The sequence below is a fragment of the Diaphorina citri genome, unplaced genomic scaffold, assembly GCF_000475195.1.
Source record: "Diaphorina citri unplaced genomic scaffold, Diaci psyllid genome assembly version 1.1 scaffold263, whole genome shotgun sequence".
Taxonomy (NCBI): Eukaryota; Metazoa; Arthropoda; class Insecta; order Hemiptera; family Psyllidae; genus Diaphorina; species Diaphorina citri.
This window is the reverse complement of record NW_007377700.1, coordinates 72,072-90,177: the sequence shown is the minus strand read 5'-3', so window position 1 is coordinate 90,177 and position 18,106 is coordinate 72,072. Positions and strand designations below refer to the sequence as shown.

General features: G+C 36.2%; 1 protein-coding gene across 1 annotated transcript in view; it reads right to left on the bottom strand.

Annotated features, from left to right (window-relative positions):
- Nucleotides 1–18,106, bottom strand: part of LOC103506794 (dynamin) — a 49,538-nt gene that overhangs the window by 12,542 nt on the left and 18,890 nt on the right. The window contains exons 10-12 of the mRNA XM_026821767.1: nucleotides 17,234–17,245; nucleotides 16,367–16,573; nucleotides 15,466–15,644 (exon numbers count right to left, since the gene is read on the bottom strand). Coding sequence (XP_026677568.1) covers nucleotides 15,466–15,644; nucleotides 16,367–16,573; nucleotides 17,234–17,245 — 398 coding nt within the window. The remainder of the gene's footprint in view (nucleotides 1–15,465; nucleotides 15,645–16,366; nucleotides 16,574–17,233; nucleotides 17,246–18,106) is intronic.

The window sequence follows — 18,106 nt, the reverse complement described above, 5'->3', positions numbered from 1 at the left end:
CCAGTAAAAGTCGCTCAAAAGTTAGATACAAGATTTGACCCGTGTGAAGGCAGATGAATTGGTTTGATTAAACTTTCAACATACCTACCCAGAAGTGAAATTTATACGAGATGGGAATTCTAGCTAGATCCTAAAATACGTGCCGCTTTTCCTCGTAAAGTTCTAAATACACCATATTTTATTATATTATCATTCTATTCAAGCAATTTGGCACAGGTCACAGAGTCGAATATTATAATTCTTGACAAAGGCCACTTAATCATATCAGTAATAAAATTATAAGGAATCTTAATGCAAATTTTCAAGTGGATCAACTAAGCTTTTGCCGAATGATGCTCAACCTCAAATGCCGAGCAAGTTGAAACCGATTTCATAAAATCTAAATTCCTTTGAAAATACCTAAAATCACCCAATTTTAAGATCTCATCATATTTTAAAGCACACTCGATCTAATCTTTACACTCCGAAAAAAGTCACACCATGCACAAATAGGTAGGTACAGCCTACGTAATGTTCATTTAAAATTTTATACCTAATTGCCTAATTCATTCGTTGAAACTTTGGTTAAAGTGTAAGGATTATTGTAGTCTCCGAAAAACACTATAAATAATTATCAATTTAGGAAAAAAAGAGAGTACTATTTTGGACTCAGTACTAACGGTTAGAAATTTGTTGAATCTAAGTCCAAAAATTTTCCTCGTGAAGATTTTAAGTTTGTAGGTATCCACCTAGATACGTAATTTCAATTTGTCTAGTTAAATGTTTAAGTGCTGTAAAAAAATTGGTCCCTCTGTTAAAAGTGTCAACAAAAGTCCTATAATTCACTAAAATAATTCATCTAAGTCAGATTCTAAGTTATGGTAACTTATGATGAATTTTATCATTATTGTCACGTGGTGGTAAATAGGTATAGGTACCTAGCTGAGCTTCCTACATATTTATAAATGAAAGCGACAGCAATTAGGTCGCAATACCCCCTACCGGCAAAACCTATTTCATTTATTGACAACAAAACTTCAAAATACAAAAAAAAAGTAATTGTCATCTCCACTAATACATGGTGATTTTGTCATCTCCACTAACACATTGACTACTTGTAAAGCATCTTTAATTTCAGTTTAAAATTAATATACAGGTGTGTATTACCTATGTTGTTAGTAATACACCTAGTAGTTAGTGTACCATACCTTTCAAAAGTATCTGATAAGGGGAGGTATAGTTTTCATTTGAATTGCCAGTACCTATTGCCAGTTTTCATTTGAATTGCCAGTACCTGCCTGGTGGATTACCACACGCACGTTTCGTGTCAAAATATTGAGACAGCAAATTATCTAGCCACGCGTTTTGTTTGTATCCGTTTAAAAAAGGGATGGGTTTGTACAATGTCAATGATTAATAATCCCTGACACTGTTACATATTCATATTTGTGAATGAGTTACCACACGCACGTTTCGTGTCAAAATATTGAGACAGCAAATTATCTAGCCACGCGTTTTGTTTGTATCCGTTTAAAAAAGGGATGGACAATGTCAATGATGAATAATCCCTGACACTGTGACATATTCATATTTGTGACTGATTTGACTGAATGATAATTAGCGACTGTGAACTATGGCAAAGGCGTAAAAAAGGAGTGGGATCTGTCCTATTTCATACGAAAACAATCAGACCTTGTCTCTTTCTGGAGAAGAAAATGACGGGGTTTTCAACTTGATGCTCACGATTTCGACAATCTTTTCAAATTTAAAATTGTTGAAAACTCAGCTGTATAGTACACTTCTTTTTAGTCATCGTCAGAGTGTCTATCAACTTGATTAATCTTTTACAGTCGTAGCTTCTAGTGTGTCCTTCGTTAAAACGGAAACCCTAAAAATTCTAGAAAACAGATAGTGCAAAGTTTTGCCAACTTTGGGAGTCCGCTAATCAAGAATGTTTGTATAACAACCTGTCTCAAAAAAAAACTTTCTAATCAAAAATTGAAATCTGAAATGTCTATTATTATGCTGTGTATTAACAATGCTCGATATCTACTCGTATATTTTTTCACTCTAATCCGTATTACTATTAATGAGCTTCAAATCTCCTGGTGGACATATGACATCAACTTCCCTCACACATTTTATTTCAATTGTAAAAAAAAGGAAAAAATCAATTTTGTGGCAGGTTTTTTAAGCATGTGGCCTGGAGCGAGCTTTCATAGCGGGAGGGATTCTGTGTTTCCTCTCCAATAAGTTCTTTGTACGATTTTCACATTAATTTGGTTCACAAATGTGATGCAAATTTGTCTTATATCATTCCGTGTTGATTTTCCCTTTCTCTAAAGCACCGTCAGATCTCCCCCCTGCATTCTGATAGTATCCTGCAGTGGAGATTTCCATTCGAGTTCAGATGACTTGGTGCTTGTAGATTAGTTTAATTCTGTCAGAATGTTGGGGGATGTTGTACGTCTGGGAGAGTCATCTATCTATCTGGATTTCCGAAAAGTACGCGGCCAGCTGAGTGAGCAGAAAATATTAATTCAAATTAGACTCACTTTTCATAAAACGGGTTAATCGGAAAAATTAATTATGTAAAACAAAAAGAAAAGGATACCTAACCTCTTGAAACTTGGAGATTTCCATTTGAGTTCAGATGACTTGGTGCTTGTAGATTAGTTTAATTCTGTCAGAATGTTGGGGGATGTTGTACGTCTGGGACAGTCATCTATCTATCTGGATTTCCGAAAAGTACGCGGCCAGCCTAGTTAGCTTGGAGTTTGAGCGCTAGATCGCGGGTTCGATTCCCGCCCGGGGTGGATTTTATCCTGAACAGATAAAGTTCGTTCTCGGAACGGCTGACATTCTCTTATCTTGTCTTCTTTAAATCTTATTAGGTGATTCAAACATCTCCACTAATAACGGAGCGAAATAAACTGTTACCTATTACAAAATATACTATTCGTTCAATCTTCTCTCTGGTGATTTAGGCATCTCCACTAAGAACACTAACAACTGACAATAATGCTACTCTTGCAATCTTTTTTTTTTTCATCAGTTATCTATACCAATAACGCTGAGAAATTTACTGATATTCCTTTAATCGATTTTAGGGGCAACCGCCCTATATGGTACTAAAACTAGGTGATCATGGATTATTTCAATCGTCCCGTGATTTAGACATACTCCCTACCTGTTTTATCGCTGCAATACGACAGACAGCATATTATCTATACCAATAACGCTGAGAAATTTACTGATATTCCTTTAATCGATTTTAGGGGCAACCGCCCTATATGGTACTAAAACTAGGTAATCATGGCATGGATTATTTCAATCTTCCCGTGATTTAGTTTAGGCATACTCCCTACCTGTTTTATCGCTGCAATACGACAGACAGCATAAAAAAAAATATATTAGGTCACCTATAAATTTATTTCAGTTCTATCAGGTAATATCTTCTGATTTACGTAGGTTCTAAACGTCTTATAGGTTTATCCAATTTTCCGCCCCCAAAATTCGCTGCCCTGGTTCAGAGTCTTCTAGCCCTCTACCTCCATCTCTGCCCTTATATGTCTAAATTTCAAAATTGAGTTACCCTTACTTGGAGTAGTTCAAGTTATATACTTTGTCAATATTTTCATTATTTTTTTTCTCTCTCTCTCTCTTTACATTGTTGTTTCTTTTTTACATAGCTAACGTTAGAGTGCTTTTAATACAAAATAGAGAGTAGGTATATATTTCCTTTTTTCAGGAAGAAACAAGATGGAAACTTTTTTCTCAATTATACTTACCGTACATCAAAGATCAAAAGTAAAAAAAAAACTTTTTTTAATGTTAGGGGTTAAATCCTCCAGGGAAAATATGAGTTAAAATTAAGAGAGTACCTACTAAGGTACATTATACATTTCATCCGTTTCTTCCTTCGCTCTTAAAGTCTCTTTTATTCTCTTTTGAGTCTCTTTTTATTCCCCCACTTTGGTTGACTTCACCGTACAAAGGTCTTTTCTCGTTTAAAGTTGAGTGCGACGTCCAAGTATACATCATTCTGAAGATAACTAAAGAGACTTTTCAGACTTATCCTGATAGAAGATGTAGACATAAACAAGGTAGGTAGGTACATAATATATGTAGGTTCAAAAGTTTCGGCTTGGTTCAGAAAGATCCGTTAGTTCCATAGCTGTCTAAATACTTTGGACACTTGGCAGGTCGCCATCTGATTAATTAGCCTCAGTTTTGTTTGCTAGACCTTTAAAGAAAAATCAATACTTTTTTTTTCCTGTGTTTAATATACATATATTAAAAAATCGATAAATCAAGTACCTCTCCGGGCTGATCTCAATAGATGTCTTGTAAGCTTAGTGGCAGCAAAATGTACAACAGTATCCAATCATCATCATTATTAATATTATTATTATTCATACACAATCTGTCGGGCTTTCTGTGACACTTGCTTTTCGATGAAAAAATATTTTATCGTGTCATGTATCAAACATTGAAAGTTTTTTCTTTCAATTTTATCCGAAAAATTTTGAAGGAAGGGGTTTACTTAGCGAGTCCAACATATGTTGCCGAACTTTTTAAAACTACTTTGAAGTCAAAAGTATAACCTGTTAGTAAAAATTGGAGATAAAATCTACCCTTGTATATTAATAGAGGGTTTATTATGTATTATGTTCTATGAAGTATGAAACCCCCCTGTGGTTAATGCACACATGTTTAGAAGTGGGATGAAACTTCATGTCCTCTCGACTCTGTCAGATTTACAAATCAGTAATTTTTATTGTTTACAGAAAAAATGACATTTATTGCATTCTTTTTGTACGTAGTCGCATAGTCTGTATAGGCTTTGGTTAGATTATATCTTTAGAAGAATGTTTTTGGGTAAAATTGTATTCAGAGTTGCTCTAATCTATTTTCTCAATGGAAAATAGAAAGGTAAATGGAATACCTACACCTCTACAATTTTACGACTTGACTTGGACTCAAACCACCAACCTTCAGATCCCAAGTCCACCGCGTTAATTACACCTCTGAGGTTGGTGAAAAAACGGAAAATTTCGCTTACGAAACTCGATCTGTTGGAAATTAACCAAGAGTTTTAATTTTTAGAAATTCCTTACGTTTATTATTTATAGGTAGGTAAACAATATTCTATTTTGCGGTTTTGCCCTAGTAGGTCGTTAGAGTTTGGTGGTTTGTTTAGGTGTTCAAACTCCCTTGAACTTCATCCTTTCATCATCGTTATCGCAGACTCTCAAAAATAGAATGAAAAGCTCAAAGAGGTAATACCCAGTTTGAAAACTTTGTCCGTAATTCTGGACTTGTCAGTCACTCACTGATGTCTATTTTTATCGTCGTGAATTTATTTTTGTTAATAAAAGCAGAGCATAAAAAAACACAGCCTTTTCACATAGTTTGTGAATATCACAGCATTACCAAGTGCCTCCTTTGCAATGAATTTCCACATTTCAATAATCTTTTTACACTGGTAATGTTACTACTCGATTAAAGTAGCTACTCAATTGTCCTCCAAGCACAGAGCCGAAAAACTTCGACCCCGCCGGGAATCGAATCCGGGACCTCGGTATTGCCTACGGTATTTTCTGCTATGATCCACGAAATTTTAGAAAAAAAAATAGCACTAGTGATTTATTCGTAGGTAAATTAATGGCTAAGAGGCAGAGTGGACTAAGTCCAAAAAAAAGCGTTTTGAGATAAATGGAGTCAAAGTTTAGGACTAGTTAAAGTTTAAATAGGGATAGCCATTTTGTTTTTGCTCCCATTTCAATACAAAACTAAAGTGAAGTATGCGAAAAATATAAAAAGTGGATCTTTTCGCGCTCTTTCCAACGATATAGATAACTCAGAACGTCGATTTTTGGACTTAGTCCGCTCTGCCTTTTACCCATTCAAAATAATGTACCTAGGTATCCCAATATTTTTTGAGCTTTTTCACGAGCAGTCCTTCACGAAATATTCTTCTCTTCATCCCATTATTTCATCCCCCATTTTAGCACAGGTACGCACGAATTTCAACTGACCATCCAGAATATTACTTTCAACTAAAACTATGAACATTTTACATTTCCTTTGTAAAAAAATAAGAACTTTGTAATTTTTGTTTACAGTTAAACACTCAAGTACATTGATAGTGGGAAATTATTTGTTGAGGACCTATTATACAATGAACTTCAATCTACTAGCTATTCCTTCAATTAATGGTTTAAAATTTGAACACCAATAACATTATTTACTAGTAGAAAAAAGTCCTCTTTTTCAAAACAGGAACCACTTGAACGACCATGTTATCTCACACATCAAAATTGGAAGCATTAAATATTATTAGTTTGTTAAAAAGACACTTGGAATTCAATAAAAAAATTCACAAGTAAACAAATCTCTTCGTTTACGGCCAATAATAACAGCAGTGAAAACAAATTTACCTTCTAATCGCACGAAGATGAATGAATGCAAGAAACGGACAAAGAAAAAAAAATCTTAGTACATACAATCAACTTGGAGAAAAAAATCCTTTGAAAAGGAAGTAAAATAACTTAATACAATACGAGTCCATATCATGAATTCATGATATTATGTAGATTTATATTTGGTAGGAATTCATTTATCGCGCTTAGCTCTTCTAACTTTTCAACATTATCGACCTAATTTTATCAAAGACCTCTCGTAAGGCATTTCTGAAACGTGCTCTAAGTAAAATGAATTTTCGAGAAAAGAATAAACTTTTTTTTTTTTTAAACTCAATACGTAAATATTTTTTCACTTTAATTTATGTGTATATCTGTATATGCAATATTAGTATAAATAATATAATCAACAACATAATTATTTCAGAAAAGATGGGTGTTTAGTGGTAACTAGTTGAGAGTTGAAATTGGCTGTTTGATTGATTTCAGTCCAACTTGGAATAGAACGGAATTTATTAAATGTAGAAGGGATGCATTAAATTTATTTTGACTGTAATGGATTGGAGAATATTCACAGTAGAGGTATAGGTAAAAAGAAGAGAGAGGCATCAGCCTAACCCTTATTCATCCAAAATAAAATGAAAAAAATATCCAATGACCATCTGTTCTGATTTTATGTGTTGTCATAATTTTGTTTTCCATCTAGTAATTAAATATGTAAAATAAATAAAATGATGTTTAAAATACATAGAATAAAATATTTTAAAATGAGAATAAATTTTCATCACTAGCCAATAATAATTCACTAAAAATAACAATTTTCCTTTTTATCTCTGACGTATTTTTGCATTTTTTGATTAATGATCCCGTAGTCTTAACAGTCGAATAAAGAAGGTAAATTTAGGTGATCTTATTTGAGTAGGTAAGGACCTAACCCAATAGCGAATACCGCGGTTCAAGTTTATGAACTATCAAAATAGTCCCTGGCAGTCCAGAGTGTCATAAGAGGGACCAATATTTAGATGGTTAAAAATGTTGGATTACCTATAGTCCAATACCTATTTAACATTTGAACACAATGAATTGAAAGGTATGGAGGATACTGAAGGATGTTAGGTGGCAAACAGCTTCTGGAGACAGCATACGCGATACCTACAAGACCTGAGAATAAATTACCAGCCTTTTTTTGTTCTTAGAAAGAAAAAACGTCTTGAGTGAAGGAAGTAATGAAATTTGCTCGTTTGCTGTTTTTTCCAGAAGACATTACTAACGAGAACCCAGCTTCTAAAAGAAAATGAAAAAACTGAACATTTCGGAAAGATTTTTGTGCTGAACATATGGAAGCCTGTCAGCGCTGAAAACTTGTATCCTTGGTAACCATGGAAACCAAGCCTTTCCACGGAGGGCGTATATTTATATTTTATATACGTGTATATATCGATTCAAATTCGTCCATTTCACATTTTCCCTTTTTCTTTTCGATGTTTTCCCCTTTCCACTTATCATCTCTCCCTGTGACTCTCTCTCCCTTTCCCCCTCGAACTCTCTTTTTCCCCTTCATTTTGTGCTCTTTAATACCTTTCATTTCCAACAATAATAATGCTGTGGAAAATAAATAGATAGGTACCTATATACTCCTACCTTCCTACCACCTATCTGTAACCGAGTATCGAATACAAGTTTGGTTATACTGAAAAACTAATTTTTGTAGTGAAACCCTCAGAGGCAGTTGAAAGTTCAAAGTATATTGGGTCTATTGGTCTATTTATACAACTGTAATAAATTGTATACCACCGTAATCTTGAACTTTGATTTGTAGGTTGGATGGAAAATGACTAAAGTTCTTCTGAGTGAGAAAGTTTCTCAAGATAGAACGGAGTTGACGTCAAAGATAATTCGCCAGGAATTGAACGAGAGATGGACATAGAGGTGATCTCTATAACTGGTGAAAACTGGCTGTCCTTCATTCTATACTCTGCATTTTCCTCCTCAGATAGGTAGGAATCTAAAACATTAGGTTGGGTCCTGAAGGCATAGGTATAAACCGCTGCGTACTGGGGTCAAATCTTTTTCCCAAACACAAACATATTTCTGCTGATAAAGTTCTCTTGTATGCAAGATGTTCCACTAGATAGTCTGTCTCTCTAAGTAGACTCCTCTACATATTTATACATAAGCTAGCACAGGCCGTGCGTTCGCCAAGTCCTATGTCAATGGCTTTCTGTACTTCAATGAATTTCTTTGAATAATCTGTCTCCACTGGTTTGCTGGGGAAAAAATTAAAAGAAAAATGGTCAAAATGTGATTTATAACTATAGGTACCTACTATGTATAATACCTAATAATGAAACTCTCAGGAGGCTTACGATGTGGCTTGCCAAGGTCCTATACGACCAGCCCTGCTTAAAGAACCTGTGGTCTACGGACTCAAATGCGTGCACTTCAAACCACCCGACTTTACTATAGGGTTGTTGTTGTTGTTGTTGTTGTAGCGGCTTTAGCTTTCGCCGAATGGCGATAGCAGAATAAAGAAAAGATGTCTTTTTGTATCTGCTATACACCGGGGTGATGGTCTCTAGCTCTAGCCATGTTAAATTGGCTGGCTCGTCCTGAACCGCAGTCAACCATCGTGAGGACTTGTGCTTGGTCTTTAAAAGCAGAGAGAACCCTTTGAGGAACTGCCAGCTTGCTAGGCTGGTTAGGGTTAGCTGTTCTCCTCCCTGTTTATAGTCCCACAGCCAGACGCGAGTGGAGCTCTTGACCATACTTTATATGCTATTTTTAATACATACTTTTTCAATTTCTCTATACGAGTAAACATGAGAACCTACCTATACGTAAAAGTTCCAAGGTTAAAACTTACCCATACACAAACACATTTCTTATTTTTACAACCATCTTAGCCATGTTCAAATATTGTTGAGTTTTTCTGGGATGACAGCAAGCTACTTGTAGCATGTTAGTGGACTCTTCATTTTCCAGTAAAATATAGCTTAGCAGCAAAAGTATTTCGGGGTCTGACAACCAGTATTCAACTTCGTTTCGGCCACTTGGACCTTGGTCAGGAAGTTGGCTATTAATCAAAGCGGCTCCGTATAGGATTCCTTTCAACATTAGAACGATGAATAAGTTTATGATATTCAAACTGATGATCTGTAAAAGGAAATATTTAGCCTAGTGAGCTTGGAGAACAGCTGTAAGCGCTAGGTTGCGGGTTCGATTTCCGCCCCGGGACGAACTTTATCCTGAACAGGTAAGGTTTGTTCTTGGAACGGTTGGCTTTTTCCTATCTTGTGCTCCTTCTCTCTTCGATTTCGGGATGATAAGACCTCCGTTTATAGCCCGTCTTTCCTTTATTAAATTACAATAGTAGGTAATAATAAAAGGTATAGTGGACGGACTATTGTATTCGCTTCGGTGTCGTCTGTCTGACCCCATAGAAGGACTTATCCAAACCGGGTCGACTTTATATCAAATTAAAGGTCTTTTTACCAGGAACACGAAAGTGGTGGTGCAAATTTTGTCCAGAAAACCAAAAAGTAAAAAAATAAAATGGTTTTTGGGGGATTTTTTTCACTTTTCACTTTTTTTGAGTGAAAAACTTACGGTTGGGTCTGTAGATGATCGAGCTAAAATAGTCTTTCCTATATTCTGTAATAACCGTACATCCACGTCGGTCACATTATTTAGTTTTACACCATGACAGAGGGTTAAAAATGAAATAAATAACAACGCACTTTTCATATTACCAAAATGTCTATTTTCACATAACGCGAATAATGTCAAAATCGCACTAAGTCTAAGAAGAGCAGCTCAAGTGATGTGCATTATGTTCAACTGAATGTGAAGATGACATAATAGTTGGTATTAGTACCTAGTATTAACCCTTGAACAGGCAAACCTACTTAGTTTGGAAGGCAGCGCGCCTTGTAAGCACCAGGTCGTGGATTCGATTCCCACCCGGGGCAAATTTTACCCCCAAGGCTGGCCTAATACTGCTCGCGTAGACGCGCGACTTTCAGTGGCGCGTAGTCGGCTGCAAAACCAATGAAAATGATAAATATTGAGGGTCTCTATTGTCAGGGTATACCTACCCTCCTTGACCTGGTGCTTTCGACGACACAATATTTTATATCTATATATACAGTGAGCTAAGATCTGAGGTAGCATCCACGAAGTGGGGGGAGTCCGATCAACTATTTTGCCTGCACTGGGGAGCTCCTCGATGGAGGGCTCTTCAGACTGTGTTTAGCCGGCACGAAGACAATCAATCAAGGTAAGCTTCAGTGAGCTAAGATCTGAGGTAGCATCCACGAAGTGGGGGAAGTCCGATCAACTATTTTGCCTGCACTGGGGAGCTCCTCGATGGAGGGCTCTTCAGACTGTGTTTAGCCGGCACCGACAATCAATTAAGGTAAGCTCTTGAGATATTATTTCCTCTTTTACCGAAGGGTCTTGGATTGGGTTTACGTATATTAATTAAACATTTAATATAGAACTCTTTTTCCTCAATTCTGTCTTTTTATTTCATTGTTCTTTCTTATCCCTCTCGCCGCGGGCAAATCAGCCCGTGACACTATCCTTTTCATAGGTTTGGTTTTGCAGCCGACAACGCGCTACTACATGTCGCGCGTCTGCGCTTCCAATGTGAGACGGGTCTAATAAGGTTCGTTCTCGGAACAGCTGCCACCGCTGGCTTTCCTCTATCCTCTCCTTCTCTCTTCAATTTCAGGACGATAATAGCTCCGTTACAGTTCCCTTTAGAAAAACCAAGATAATATAATACTGCTTATTTACGTATACCTACTGCTCTAGTAGGACAAATAGTCTCTTTACCGGAACAGTATAGGCTCAAAGTCTAAAAAAAATGTCGAGGATTCAATTTCATCCCCTATTTATTGTTAACATCAAAACATTTGTAAGAACAATGTAAAATTGTTATTAATAGAACAAAAAGTCTCTTTTCCGTAACAATAGAGGCTGTTTAAAAAAAAAAAAAAAAAAAAAAAAAATGTCGAGGATTCAATTTCATCCCCTATTTACCAGGCCAGAACGTCGCTTCGACTACACAGCGCGCTGCTAGGAATCGAACCCAGGTATCCTGCGTGACAGTGTTGATTGAAGTCGTTTACTTTATTTTTTAACAAGAACATAAGAATACAATTCTACCGAGATACGGAGACTTCTCCGGGCCTGAAGGGTTAATACGATGATTATGTTCATGCTGTCTGGTTTAAAACAATGTAAAATCATTCATATGAGATACGGAGACTTCTCCGGGCCTGAAGGGTTAATACGATGATTATGTTCATGCTGTCTGGTTTAAAACAATGTAAAATCATTCATATATGATGTCTGAAGCACATGGAAAGTCCAGGCCCGTACTTTTTGTTCTTAATAATCGTTGTATTCGTTGGTTGCTAATAAAACATCACCATATACCTGTAGATACTTTCCGATCAAATATACAACACCTTGTTTAGACTGCCTTCTGCGCGAGAAAACATGAAAAACGTGTAGGTTTAACATGAGACTGCAGTTAAAATGGGTGTAAAAGAAACGAACAACAAGGAAGATTTTAATTTTGTACGGTCACTTTTGGTTATTGAATTTATTTATTTTTATTTAACTTATACAATAAATGCACTATCTAATATATGCTCAGTGCTCAGGGGTCCAGTTTTAGTCTTAGGCCCGACAGAACATTATTCTTTCTTCTTTCTTTTTAGAAAAGACATTTTTTGTAAAATACAAACAGGTAGTAGGTACGTTGGATACATCCCCCTGTAGAATTGCTCAAATTTTGACCAGGAACACCCTGTATGGATACATACAGACAAAAAAGATAAATTTAGGCTCTAGATAACATTTATAATCGATAATAATTGTAAATAATGAATAAATAACAATAAATAACTACCTAATCTTACGTTCAAACGCACTAAAATTATATTAAGAAACATCGCCAACCTTTTTAAAAACCACCTTTTCTTGAACTTAGAGGTATTTATTTTCAGTGCAACCAAAATTGAATCTAGTTTACCTTTAACCTAATTGGATTTTCCAGGTAGATACCTACATAACTTTTGAAAAGCTTCTTTACGTCCGATCAAATCCCTTTTTGGCCAGTTTAAATAAATATTTAAATAGAGCTATCTCTTATCTAATAGGCACTCGACAAATAAAATATGAGATTCTCATTATAATACTCATTAAAACTAGCCAAAAGTGACTTGGGAACGGCTAAACACATATAATAAATTCTCTGCTTTGGTTGGAATTTGAACCTGTGCTATCGAAGAAGATAAACAGTAAAGTAGGAAGAAGGTATGAAATCCTCACCAATAAATGAACGAGTTAAGGATGAAAAGAACAATAAAACTAATCATTTCCTCAATGGAAAAATCCAAACATACTCATTCGATGCCCCGAAATAATAAAACAAACTACATAAGCTATTATAGTGATAGGAGACAAAAAAATCAAAATACAACGAATCAGTTTTTTCTCTGCTGGTTTAGTTAAGTTGTTAATCTGAGGATTGATTTTGCAAATGACTTTTTAGAAACACAAGTGAACGTCAGATTTTTTCCATGTTTTCAGATAAATTTGAACCAGCAAAAACGTATGGAGAATGATTGAAGAATTGAAAACCACCATAGGTTAGAGAACTACATACTTTACATAGAGGAGAGGCGGGTATTATGGAATACTTTTTTCTTAGTTGTTCTTACTCCATGCAAAAATTGTAAAGAAAAGTTCTTTACAGTTTAGCCGGTATTCCATAATACCCAATTCTCCTCTACATTTAGTCATGTTAAAATAGCAGAAAAAAATGTCATACGGTTTCGAAATGGGATACATACTTACCTGCCGAAGCTGAAACAATGAAATTCATGAAAATTATAACATCTGGTTTACTCTGGGACCTTAAACTTTCATAAACTGTCTGATTTAAACTTTCATATAAATAGAAGATCTCGGCGAAAAAGAACTGTTGTCTTGAGCGTTAAAAGTTTCACTTCTTGATTAGGTACAGAGCTAAAATAGCGTTACTTTGAAACTCCAGTCTTTACCTCCAATTTCATGAAAATTATAACATCTGGTTTACTCTGGGACCTTAAACTTTCATAAACTGTCTGATTTAAACTTTCATATAAATAGAAGATCTTGGCAAAAAAGAACTGTTGTCTTGAGCGTTGAAAGTTTCACTTCTTGATTAGGTAGGTACAGAGCTAAAATAGCGTTACTTTGAAACTCCAGTCTTTACCTCCAAATAACTCTTTGATTCGTTTTCTGCTCAACATGAACTAATTAATTGTAAACCAAATTACATCAATAAAGAAAAAGAAGTGCTTTATTAAACTGTTTATGAAGTATCTTGTCCTGAGCTGACGGTCTAAATAAAAACGTATTTAGACTTAATCTTAATTGAGGACAATCTTTGAAGTGCTAAATTGAGGAAAATCTTTGAAGTGGTAAACCAAATTACATCAATAAAGAAAAAGAAGTGCTTTATTAAACTGTTTATGAAGTATCTTGTCCTGAGCTGACGGTCTAAATAAAGCCGTATTTAGACTTAATCTTAATTGAGGACAATCTTTGAAGTGCTAAATTGAGGAAAATCTTTGAAGTGTGATGGTAGAAAATCTTACCTCATCGCCATTTGACTGGAGAATGATTGAAGAATTGAAAACCACCATAGGTTAGAGAACTACATACTTTACATAGAGGAGAGGCGGGTATTATGGAATACTACAACCTGGAACACGTTGTACAACCCGTGATCTTCCCTTAGGGGATTTTGCTAGACTACTGTGCGGAAGGTACTTCTATCTAAAGGACGCTGCTCTAGACTACTGTGCAAGGATTAATTCATTACAAAGTTAGGAGACGTTTTGCTACAGGGTTGGTGCGAGGATTGGTTCACTACAATGTTAGAGGATGTTACTTTATTACAAAGTTAAGGGACATCTTACGACAGGGTTGGTGCGAGGATTGGTTCACAACAACGTTAGAGGACGTTACTTCACTACAATGTTAGAGGACGTTGCTCCATTACAAAGTTAGAGGACGCTTCACTACAGAGTTAGGAGACGTTTTACTACAGCGTTGGTGCAAGGATTTCTTCACTACAATGTTAGAGGACGTTACTTCACTACAAAGTTAGGAGACGTTTTACTACAGCGTTGGTGCTAGGATAGGTTCACTACCAGGGGTACTGATTACTGAATAGGATAAAAATCTTAGGGATAAAGAATACAAAGTTAGGAGACGTTTTACTACAGCGTTGGTGCTAGGATAGGTTCACTACCAGGGGTACTGATTACTGAATAGGATAAAAATCTTCGGGATAATAATAAATATACTAAATATAAATCCAGCACAAAAATAAATTTCAAAGATATAACGAAATTCTTAATCAGTGCTTCTCTTTGATTAATAGGGTGGGAACATAATTTGGTCTGATAGATAAAGAATAGGATAGAATTGCAATCGACTACTTTAGCATTTCAGAAAACGACCAAGTCTTGTAGACCAGCTACTGATAATTACACTCAAGTTAAACAACGTTGTGCGTGGTTAGTATTTGGACGCTTTATACTAAAAGCATGTAGGTATATACTCCAGTGCAGATTGAGAGTCAGTATTTGGTTCATAAAGATGGCCCTTAGTAGCATAATATAGGAGCCCTCCGTACAAAAAAATAGAGTCGGATTTTATTATGCCTCTCTGTGCGCAAAGAGGTGATTTTTCACTCTTTGGGCATAATGGCACCACAACACTTGCTGCCACGAGGGCCTTTGGGTGAAATGTTTCTTGATGAAGAAATACCAAGAATTATAAAGAGTCTTTTTCTCATGTTAAGGGAGATGTTTTAATACATGGGTTTCTGTGGGTAAACACCGTGGAATATGCTTTGGAAATCAGGGTGTTAAAGTTGAAAATTTGTATCTCCTTGGCGAAATAGTCACAGAGAGGAATAATAAAATACGGCTTAGTTGCCTTTTAGTCGACTCTGGGCATTGAACCGCGACCCCAAGGTTCCCAGCTACATTACCTGGGGTTGTCTATACTGGTGGCAAGCCAATCGTTTTTCACCGGGGGCGGTACGGGCGTGGAAACTGTTGCCATGGAAACGTCTCCAATGATGCGCAACGCTTCTTTGCACGCGTGATACATGCGCAACATTTCTTCGCGTTTCAACGCCTCCTCAGGACTTTCCTCCATCATGGCGGCCTGGGGAGAAATAGAGGTAATCTTTGTGAGGTCCTATATTTTCAGTAACTAAAACGTTAAATGGCGATTATTGGTTAGGTTTATATTAAACATCCCATGTATTGACATTATTGCTTAACGTTATCTTTATGGATACTTGATTGCATCCACAATACATCCAAAGACAATTAAGTATCCAAAAACATCAGCGGTAAGCAAATAAAACGCTTAATATTATTTAGGACAAAACGACTGGATTCCGGCGGACACCAACCCCTAAACTGATAATATTTTATTGTCTTTGGCTGGTCCATGTTGTTCTTGTTGCAGCAATAGGTTCTCACGATGGATGCGTCTACGTCGCGGGACCACTTGGAGCAACTTCGCAAGGAGGAACTTCAACCAAAGGCCATCAACCCCAATCAACCCAACCCAACTACCCTGCATTCCCACCTGGCTGGTCCATGATCTACTTTACTTCCTGCAGCAGAATAAAATTGCATACTTCGGCTGAGATTGAACCCACGCTCTATTCATTAGGCGCCTCAACTCTCATCACACGGTAGTGCGTTACGCCAAGTATTCTCTTTACCTGATCAAGTAGCCTACTGCTGGAGTAAAGGGACTTTTCAGTCCTATGCGAGCAGTATAAATAAGCACTATTATTATTATTATTATTATTATTCATTAGGCGCCTCAACTCTCATCACACGGTAGTGCGTTACGCCAAGTATTCTCTTTACCTGATCGCCAGATGCATACAGATGAGCGAGCAGTTCGCCGTTGATGAAATCCTTGGCGTTGTTGATAATGAGGAGCATGATGGTTTTGGGGACGAGATCTCTGCAAGTTTTAGTAACTATTTTCATGTAGGAGTCGACCAAGTTTCGGATGGTTTCCACTTGTCGTTCTAGCTGAGGGTCCATTGAAGAGGTACCTTCAGTGCCTCCCTGGAAGAAAATGTCAAAGAAATATGAATTTTTCTTTATTAAAATATAATAAATTGTAAAAATGGGATCTGGATCTATTCCAGTGAATTTGATAGAAAAAAAGTTGAAGTCACGAAGTTGACAGTAAACTAATTTCTCGCCAGATAAAGATAAAACATTATTGAACGTAAATATTTTCTCCTTTCATTCAGCTATCCTAAATTAATTATCTAGCCAGTTCAATAGAATAGAATATACCTCATTTATACTAAAGAATGGAATAGAATATACCCCATTTATAGGCATTAAGAGTCTCCATTTTTTTCCACAGCACCAGGGATTGAACCTGGGACAACCATTGTAACCAGAAGTTGACAGTAAACTAATTTCTCGCCAGATAAAGATAAAACATTATGGAACGTAAATATTTTCTCCTTTCATTCAGCTATCTAAATTAATTATCTAGCCAGTTCAATAGAATAGAATATACCTCATTTATACTAAAGAATGGAATAGAATATACCTCATTTATAGGCATTAAGAGTCTCCATTTTTTCCACAACACCAGGGATTGAACCTGGGACAACCGTTGTAACCCCTAACTTTGGACGATAACTTTTTTCTTCCACATAACGAGTCCTTGTGCTCAGTTTATAAACCTCATAGTTTTTGTTACTATACCTCGATTCCATCCTAGGAAATGACAGACATAGAAAAAGAAACCTTTGTTAGTAGGGGAAATTTGGATAGGCAATTAGCAAGACAACACAATACGATTAAGCCAAACAACCACGATTCAATGCAGAATATCTGAGAAAACCAAACATTTGCTATGGTTCCACTGCGTTCCATTTCAAAATTTAGTTTATAATGCCAAAATATACATGTAAACGAGCCAAAAACGCCTTCAAACTGGCTAACTAACAATTGTCAATGAAAAGTCAAAGCACAAAAGAACTTCCGTGGAGCACCTCGAGTTTTTTCTCTGGAAGTCAGGCTGTTTACTCCAAATGAGCGACTTGAACACCTTATGCAAAATATATTCATACAAAAGAGACCTTGCAAACTTCTCCGTTTTAAGATTCAAATTCAGGGATTTTTCCTTGAGACTATATCTAAAGAACATATCAACAGAATGATTGTATAGAATTACTTTTGTGTAATATTTATGAGAAGATGAGTTTAAGCAATGAGCCCATATTGACTGTTTTAAAAATAACCCATGCAGTTAAGATTTAGCGCCGTCTGTAAGTTAGAAAACAGAACAAAAAACAAACCATCACCACTAGTTTTCCAAAGGAGTTTCATTCAGAGGGAGAGGGGACAAGGGGAACCTCAAGAACCATTTTTTTAGACCTCGAGGTCCGTACATTAATTTAAAAGAGACATAAGGACAAAGACTATGACCCACATAGACAAGAAGGGCAAACGAACGAATTCAGGGTCAACCGTTTTGATAGCAAGATGAATATTGTCTATTAGTATCAATCTAACTGCCCACCCTCCTCGCTCGCTAGCCTTTCTGTTCCATATGATCCGTAGTCCAGAACAAAA